The sequence below is a fragment of the Oncorhynchus tshawytscha genome, linkage group LG08, assembly GCF_018296145.1.
Source record: "Oncorhynchus tshawytscha isolate Ot180627B linkage group LG08, Otsh_v2.0, whole genome shotgun sequence".
NCBI classification, from domain to species: Eukaryota; Metazoa; Chordata; class Actinopteri; order Salmoniformes; family Salmonidae; genus Oncorhynchus; species Oncorhynchus tshawytscha.
The window spans coordinates 30,899,747-30,909,223 of NC_056436.1; the positions used below are offsets into that span (position 1 = coordinate 30,899,747).

The window sequence follows — 9,477 nt, forward strand, 5'->3', positions numbered from 1 at the left end:
TGGCTCGGGGATTCGATCTAGCAACCTTTCAATTACTGGCCCAACACTCTCCCACTAGGCTACCTGCCACCCTACAATGCAGAAAAGAATCAAAACAAATGCGTTGTTACAAGGATCTAATTTTATTACAACATGTATATACAGGAAATTACACATTACAAATGTATGGGTGAAGAGGGTTGACTGTTTAGAAGCACTTTCTGTGAACAATGGAGGGGCCTGCCTCATCGTACTCCTGCTTGCTGATCCACATGGCCTGGAAGGTGGATAGGGAAGCCAGGATGGAGCCACCGATCCAGACAGAGTACTTACGCTCAGGGGGAGCAATGATCTAGAAGATGAACATAGTACAGAGAATTGCTTAGATTCACGTAGACTCACTGCAAATGCATACCTGAACATTTCAATTAACTTGATGGTTGACATCCAGAAGGTAAATATGGTGGGATTGTCCCTCACCTTGATCTTCATGGTGCTGGGGGCCAGCGCTGTGATTTCCTTCTGCATACGGTCAGCAATACCAGGGTACATGGTGGTACCACCAGACAGCACATTGTTGGCATACAGGTCCTTACGGATGTCAATGTCACACTTCATGATGCTGTTGTAGGCGGTCTCATGGATACCAGCGGACTCCATACCTGATAGAAGATATTACAGACGTCCATTAATTGACACAGAACACACAATTTTGTTGTTGTTGTAATAGCATTTTGTAATGCAACCATAATGTTTAATGCATAAGCATGCCTCACCAATGAAGGAAGGCTGGAAGAGGGTCTCTGGGCAACGGAAACGCTCATTACCAATGGTAATGACCTGACCGTCGGGAAGCTCGTAGCTCTTCTCCAGGGAGGAGGAGGAGGCAGCAGTGGCCATCTCATTTTCGAAGTCCAGGGCGACATAGCACAGCTTCTCCTTGATGTCACGCACAATCTCACGCTCAGCTGAGGGGGGCAAGTTTACAGGATGACATGAAGAACTTTCACACAACTGCACAGCAAGAGATTGCTGTAATCACACAGAAATTACAATAATCAAAAAAATGAGGCATAACCTCGTTGACAGTTAGCTCTCCTACACATCCTTACCGGTGGTCACGAAAGAGTAGCCACGCTCTGTCAGGATCTTCATCAGGTAGTCAGTCAGATCACGACCAGCCAGATCCAGACGCATGATGGCATGGGGAAGAGCATAACCCTCATAAATGGGGACGTTGTGGGTCACACCATCACCAGAGTCCAGCACAATGCCTATAGGGAGCAGACAAGGCACATTAGTGAGTTAGACAGACACGACTAACAGAGGAATGGCCAGTTGTCATATGGGATTAATTCCAAGCATTTGTCACATCATAAACTAACAATGCCACTGACATCAATGGCAGGTGTGCCACATACCCTTCTAAACAGTATTTAACACGTCCTTTGACAACCAGGGCACAATTCATCTAGCTGTCTCTGACAACTAAACAGCACACTTATTCAACATATTGTAACATGTGCATCAACTTGATTTGAGTTGTCTCCTGTTGTCATATTGACCACTAATGTGTGACAGCAAACTACATATTGTATCAGTAATATAGCAACTACCCATGGTTGATATTGGTACATATAAGAGGCAGTGTCCTGGAATACTGACCTGTGGTACGACCAGAGGCGTACAAGGACAGGACAGCCTGGATGGCCACATACATAGCGGGAACGTTGAAGGTCTCAAACATGATCTATAACACAAGAATAAGGGAGATATTTCCGAAGTTTGCTTGACGGTTAACCATAGCATTGCTTCTTACAGATAACCTGGATTTGAAATGGGGGAATAAAGGAGTTACAAGTACCTGGGTCATCTTCTCTCGGTTGGCCTTGGGGTTCAGGGGAGCCTCTGTCAGCAGGGTGGGGTGCTCCTCAGGGGCAACACGCAGCTCATTGTAGAAGGTGTGGTGCCAGATCTGCAAGAATACGAGAGAGTTGAAGTTCTCTGTTTATTATGTTGTTATGCTGCATGTATTTACTTCTAGTCTTGTGCCAAAATCAATACCAAGACTGATGTCAGTGCAAGATGTTGTAATCTAGGACCCACCTTCTCCATATCGTCCCAGTTAGTGATGATGCCATGCTCGATGGGGTACTTCAGAGTCAGGATACCCCTCTTGCTCTGAGCCTCATCACCTACGTAACTGTCCTTCTGACCCATACCCACCATCACACCCTGAGAAGAGAAAAGAGAGCTTAGGAATTACACTATAATCATCAGAGCCTATATGACAGATGGCACAGCAACATACTGCACTCTTTTTGACACAGTTTGACACCCCTCCCCTAAAAATCTGTGTCTGTACAATGACATAATCTATACCAGCCCCAGTTACGTCGTGGTAGTTTTTCCTAAGAACAATACCTGGTGGCGGGGCCTTCCCACAATGGAAGGGAAGACAGCACGGGGAGCGTCATCTCCGGCAAATCCAGCCTTGACCAAGCCAGAGCCATTGTCACACACAAGGGCGGTAGTCTCGTCATCGTCACACATGGTTAGGCTTTACTGGTATGGTCTGTGGGTGACAGAGAGATATAAGGTTGAGAATGAGTGGTGGAAACAGCTGTAACCCCCCTCCCAACCATTGATTGCATTTCAAGCAGTCTTTCCTAACTGGTTTTTGTTCACAACCACAGACAATTTATTACTGTATTGACATGGAAAATGTCTCCATGCAAATCCAGGTTTTTCAATATCCGGTCTTTTGGAAGATAATATACTGCTCTCTCTTTTATACACTGGTTAATATAGTTGTATTTATTTTACTACTGCAGTGCAATTTTTACAACTTGTCTTGTAACTATTTTGGTGGCAGGTAGCGTAGTGGTTCAGTGCATTGGGCTGGTTCAAATCCCCGAGCCAACTAGGTGAAAAATCTTTACATTTGTCCTTGAGCAAGACACTTTACCCCAGTCGCTCTGGAAGAAGATCTGATGAATGACAAAAATGTATTTTGAAAATGTTATCAATTCCTTGTATTTAAAATAGCAGCTATCTATAGAATCCTAACCAATGTATGCTTTAAAAAAATGTATATACAAGCATGTTGTGAAGTTACTGATACTCATGGGCGCAACTTTGGTTTTAGAAGTTATAATAAATCTCTTTAGTCGGATGAACACTGCAAACAGCCTACCCGACCGTTCGGAGGTGTCCGCATGGTCCTAAAGCACAGAGATGTGTTTGTTTTGCATCACATTCCAATGATCCAATGATACAACTGGGGGGCGGCAAAAATGCAATTCCAGAATGTGGTGGGGGAGGGGGGGGGTGCATCTCCCCCCAGCATCCCCCACCATCCCCAGTGAAAGTTGTGCCCCTACCGATACTGTATCTCAGCTGTCATGATGGTTCTTAGGACATTTTTAGGGCCATAGAGGTATCTCCAAAAAGGGCCATATCATTGGCAACAGCAGGCAAGACAAGCTATCTATTTTAAGCTCAACATCCTGGCTGCTACAAACACAGCTTAGACATTGTGCCACATTGACCTCCATGGACACCTATCTGGAGCTATTTCAGGCATGGGAGAGTTGGAGCCAACCCAGAGAGCAGCTGTTGGCACATTGTAACACCTCTGTTTACAGCATGGCTCCTTACCCCATCTCCCTATAATGGCTTCATTTATTAGACACTTTTAGATGTTCCTTGACCAGACTGGCATTAATCAGTGTACCGGTAAGTGTTTACTAAGTTATTACACAATAATTACCTGCACCCTCCTTACCTGCACAATCAGCTCATGATAAGTAATGTATCATTCACAAATCTCTGAATAGAATGTTGCTTATTATTTTGGAGCGATACCATCAATTCATTCCAATAAGCAGTGACTTCAGTTTAAAGTGTACTTCTAGTTCATTCCTCAATAAAGCTACAAAGAATTCATCCTGGTAAAAAACTACATCCAATGTCAGAGACCAGCTCTGTCTGGTCAGTGCCAGGTCAAGATGTACTCAAATAACCAAAAAGTGGACTCCCAGTCCCGACAAAGTTGGATGTTTTCCATAGAAATAAGTAGTAATAATATGCAAGTAATATGCACTCACCAAGTTGTATTGCAAGACTGATGCTTCCACTGGGACAAAGGGCGAGAGTGAGAGGACCCCTTAAATAAGAGCAGGTCTGGGGATCAGGGGCGGAGCCTGGAGTTCACATAAGTCCAAATAAGAGCAGCTAGAAAAAAGAAAACAACATTAGAAGTAAATGTATGTGAGCAGGTGGGATGAGACTCCTCAAAATGATGAGATACTTCCTGAAAAATGCTAGACTGATCTGCTTTAGAAATAAAATGAGAGAAGTGAAAAGGGAATGTTCTAGAAAAATATATATATATGTCTGGGTGTTATAATGGTATTCTTAATGTCAGGCCATGTTGTTAGGTCAGTTTAAATTGTCTTCTTCATTAAAATACTTCATATACCCTGAGTGGACAAAACATTAGGAACATCTTCCTAATATTGAGTTGCATCCCCTTTTGCACTCAGAACAGACTCAATTCGTCAGGGCATGGACTCTACAAGGTGTTGAAAGCGTTCCACAGGGATGCTGGCCCATCAGTTGTGTCAAGTTAGCTGGATGTCCTTTGGGTGGTGGACCATTCTTGATACACACAGAAAACTGTTGATCGTGAAAAACCCAGCAGCGTTGCAGTTCTGGACACACTCAAACCGGTGCGCCTGGTACCTACTACCATACCTCGTTCAAAGGCAATATTTTGTCTTTCCCATTCAGCCTCTGAATGGCACACATACAAATCAAATTTATTTATAAAGCCCTTCTTACATCAGCTAATGTCACAAAGTGCTGTACAGAAACCCAGCCTAAAACCCCAGACAGCAAGCAATGCAGGTGTAGAAGCACGGTGGCTAGGAAAAACTCCCTAGAAAGGCAAGAACCTAGAAAGAAACCTAGAGAGGTACCAGGCTATGAGGGGTGGCCAGTCCTCTTCTGGCTGTGCCGGGTGTAGATTATAACAGAACATGGCCAAGATGTTTAAATGTTCATAGATGACCAGCAGGGTCAAATAATAATACACAATCCATGTCTCAATTGTCTCAAGGTTAAAAATCCTTCTTTAACCTGTCTCCTCCCCTTCATCTACACTGATTGAAGTGGATTTAAGAAGTGACATCATTAAGGGGTCATTGCTTTCACCTGGATTCACCTGGTCAGGTTTTCTTCATGTTTTGTACACTGTAGGTTAGCTTTTATTTTACATGTTTTTTTACACAATGATAAAGAGTTCGTTCGAATTACATTCGAATTTTCAAAGAATTCTGAGAACTGTTGATAAGACATGATAAAAATAAAGGTTCTGATCAATCATTATTTTTGAGATCACACAAAAAGCTGCATTGGTCATTGTAAATGTAGTTTCATGATGTTGTTTTAAGGACAGAGTTTGTGAGAGAACTGAAAAGCAATTCTGACATTTACTGAAATTGAACTTAATGCAATTATCTCTAAAAAATATAGAGCAGATGTGTCACAGTGTTTTTATTGACACACATTTGGTGTGGGTGGAGTAGTCAATGGGTGTCTGAGGGATCAGACACATGATATAAAATCCACTGACTGGTATGAGACACTTATACCACGGCAATATGAGGGCCTTGCATGCATGGTGGCAAAAAACAGATTTGTGGGCCTTCTTAAGGAGATGAATGAGAGCGGCTTTAGTCCACCAGTCAGTAGAACACTGTATATGTCAGTGGACCAGGCTGCTGTTGGTATGTGGGCTGAGCCCCTAAACATGGTGAACAGCTGAGGGTAATGACAGTCCTGTCCTTCCTCCGAGCTGTCTGTCTGACTGGCCTCCGTCTGCTATGCTGAGCCCTGATTGGCTCAGCTCTCTCCTTTTAGGGTCATGGTGTGTAACAGGTGTCAATCCAGTGGGGTCCCGTCATGTTGAGTTAGCAAACTGAGATCCTTATTTGTCCCACCCCCTTCAACACCCTTTAGGCGGGTCAGACAGGGGGACACTGTGGCGGATGGTTATCTTTGGAGTCTGTTAGATTATATCCACGGCTGGATTATATGAGAGCATTTTTCTCCTCTAGGCTGTCCCACTGGATGTTGGGCCTGCCTATTTATAGGTGTTACTTTGTCGCTATTTCTCCACAGATAGATAGGTGCTGGATGCTATGGGTTAGGATTCCATTGCAGTCCAGTTATGTTCTTTTGCCATCCAATGACCAAACCAGCATTGATCACTGATGTTATTGGAGACATAATTTTTAGAATCTCACATAACTCAATGTCACACAGCTTGTTCTGAGCACAGGCATATCTTTGAACTCTCATCACACCCAGAGCCTTTTACACCAATAGCCTATACCATTGAATATCTGTTCCAAAATAATTTATTCAGAATATTAGTTTTTTAATTATGTACTATTATCCTAATTTGTCATGTAGTAAAAGTCTTGGTCTGTTTTCCCTACTTATCCACTCTGCTTCCTCATCACCATCATCCAGTATTTAATTTTATTTATTTAACGAGGCAAGTCAGTTAAGAACACATTCTTATTTACAATGATGGCCTACCCCGGCCAAACCCTCCCCTAACCAAGACAATGCTGGGCCAGTTGTGCGCCGCCCTATGGGACTCCCGATCACAGCCAGTTGTGATACAGCCTGGGATCAAACCAGGGATCGAACCAGGGTCTATTCTGACGCCTCTAGCACTTGAACCAGGAATTATTGTCCTTGATAATGAAACAACAAATTTGGGCAATTAAGACAATAAAGCTATCAGGTGGACATATGTTTGTAGTGAATGGGATTGCATAGATTCGTTGCAGGAAATAGAATTTATCTGCACTCTTGTTTTCTTTAGATGAACATTACTGCCATCTACAGTTGTCTTTTGAAACAGTTAAGTGATGATGTTACACGTCTGTGATAGCAAGTGATGCCATGTTCCAGCCAAAGATGGTGGATAAATGAAGATTTCTCACCGGCCTTTTTGTATTATTGATGTTTAATGAAGAAGTTCTCCACGACCCATGTAAATCTGGGATATATGAGATTTGTGGTGCAAGCTTATGTACAAAAGCCACTTCAATGCCATGAATCTAAAAAGTTTGGCCACGTGTCAAGTGTTTGCAAACGGAATATCATTTAAGAGTCTGAGGATGCACGGTGTTGCAATTATGATGGGAATCACGTTCCAGTTTCCTGAGTGCCCTGTTAAGGTGAAAGAGGTCAAAGTAGCAAGGTTCAGGGCTGTCGAGAAGCTCTCCTATGCAGAGGCAGTGAAAATTGTTGAAGCATCAAGTAGAGATGATGAAGCTATGGCAGTGGATGATACCCAACAGTCTGTCGATGTCAGTCAGATGAGAGATCCTGAAATATTAATCGTGAAGAAGGTTGATTTTATTGCACAGGTGATTAATTGTACAGGATAAATTAACAAAAAAATTTAAGAAACTGGAAATCACTGTGAAAGTGGCTAAAATGTTCTTGGATCGCCAGGATTTCCCAGCTGAATCATTGCATGGAACGGTGGCAGGCCTGATTACCAGAGATGATGAGTCAGCCTACAGGGAGGAGGTCAGTAACCCGACAGTATGGTGCAACAACCTCTCCCTCAATGTCAACAAAACCAAGGAGCTGATCGTGGGGCAGCACTGGAGCAGTTAGACAGCTTCAAGTTCCTCGGTGTCCAAATCACTAAAGACTTAAAACGGTCCAAACACACACGCACAGTCGTGAAGAAGGAGTGACGGTGCCTCTTCTCTCAGGGGGTTGAAAAAGTTTTGCATGGGCCCTCAAATCCTGAAAAGGTTCTACAGCTGTACCATTGAGAGCATATTGACTGGCTGCATCACTGCTTGGTATGGCAATAGCACGGCCCTCGATCGCATGATGCTACAGCGGGTTGTGCAGACAGCCCCCGAGCTCCCTGCCATCCAGGTCCTCTATATCAGACGATGTGAAAAGAAGATCCCAACCACCCAAGCCATAGACTATTTTCTCTGCTGCTGCACGGCAAGGGGTACCGGTGCATCAAGTCTGACACCAACAGACTCTTGAATAGCTCCTATCCCCAAGCAATACGATAAGTAGCTAACAAAATGGCTACACAGACTGAGTTTACCTTGTATCTTTATTTACCTTTTATTTCAATATTTGCACTGTCTCTATGCACACTCACTCGCCCTACACACTCACACACACTGTCACTCCAACACACACACACACACACACACACACACACACACACACACACACACACACACACACACACACACACACACACACACACACACACACAGTCACTCCAACACAGACACACACACACACTGTCACTCCAACGCACACACTGTCACTCCAACACGCACACAAACACTCACTTCATCATCTGCTCACTCACACATAATATGCACATATATTTATACTGGCTCTATACACCCGCACACCCACTCACATGCAAGCTGCTGCTACTCTGTTTATCTTATATCCTGTTGCGCAGTCACCTTACCCCTATACATATCTACCTCCATCACTCCAGTATCCCTGCACATGTAAATATGTTATTGGAACTGATTTTTAAAATATTTCCTGTATATAGTATGCTTACTTAGTGTATTTCCTATTTTATTTTCCAAGTAAAATTTTGTTATTGATTATTGCATTGTTGGGTTTATTGCATTGTTGGGTTTTGAGTTAACAAGAAAGGCATTTCACTGTACTTGTGCATGTGACATTAAAACTTGAAACTTGAATAATGTCTGAAGATGCTTCCCTTCTCAGGCTCCATAGCCTGTGTAGAGATCTGAGTACATTTGACTAAGTGAAGGAGTACATTGACTTCTGTTTCGTTTAAAAATATATACAGTGAGGGAAAAAGGTATTTGATCCCCTGCTGATTTTGTATGTTTGCCCACTGACAAAGAAATGATCAGTCTATAATTTTAATGGTAGGTTTATTTGAACAATGAGAGACAGAATAACAACAAAACAATCCAGAAAAACACATGTAAAAAATGTTAGAAATTGATTTGCATGTTAATGAGGGAAATAAGTATTTGACCCCTCTGCAAAACATGACTTAGTACTTTGTGGAAAAACCCTTGCTGGCAATCAGAGGTCAGATGTGTTTTGGGTCATTGTCATGCTGGAATACCCCTCCACGACCCATTTTCAATGCCCTGGCTGAGGGTAGGCGGTTCTCACCCAAGATTTGATGGTACATCGCCCCGTCCATCGTCCCTTTGATGCAGTGAAGTTGTCCTGTCCCCTTAGCAGAAAAACACCCCAAAGCATAATGTTTCCACCTCCATGTTTGATGGTGGGGATGGTGTTCTTGGGGTCATAGGCAGCATTCCTCCTCCAAACACGACGCGTTGAGTTGATGTCAAAGAGCTCCATTTGTCTCATCTGACCACAACACTTTCACTCAGTTGTCCTCTGAATCATTCAGATGTTCAT

The 9,477-nt window shown here is 43.1% G+C and overlaps 1 protein-coding gene across 1 annotated transcript; it reads right to left on the bottom strand.

Moving 5' to 3' along the window:
• Positions 1 to 101: 101 nt before the first annotated feature.
• On the bottom strand, positions 102 to 4,195 carry LOC112256654 (actin, alpha cardiac muscle). The gene is made up of 9 exons (XM_024430050.1): positions 4,089 to 4,195; positions 2,404 to 2,554; positions 2,086 to 2,214; positions 1,844 to 1,954; positions 1,645 to 1,729; positions 1,092 to 1,253; positions 756 to 947; positions 460 to 641; positions 102 to 331 (listed from the first exon to the last, which is right to left on the bottom strand). Exons 2-9 carry the CDS (start codon positions 2,530 to 2,532, stop codon positions 188 to 190), a joined length of 1,134 nt encoding a protein of 377 aa, XP_024285818.1. The 5' UTR covers positions 2,533 to 2,554; positions 4,089 to 4,195; the 3' UTR covers positions 102 to 187.
• Between the last annotated feature and the right edge of the window lie 5,282 nt (positions 4,196 to 9,477).

Excerpts from the sequence above, each read along its gene's own strand:
- LOC112256654 (XM_024430050.1), bottom strand. The coding sequence starts at position 2,532 with ATGTGTGACGATGACGAGACTACCGCCCTTGTGTGTGACAATGGCTCT. Across the intron at positions 2,215-2,403 it reads TGGGAAGGCCCCGCCACCAG|GGTGTGATGGTGGGTATGGG; the intron begins GTATTGTTCTTA and ends TTCTCTTCTCAG. Across the intron at positions 1,730-1,843 it reads ACCGAGAGAAGATGACCCAG|ATCATGTTTGAGACCTTCAA; the intron begins GTACTTGTAACT and ends CTTGTGTTATAG.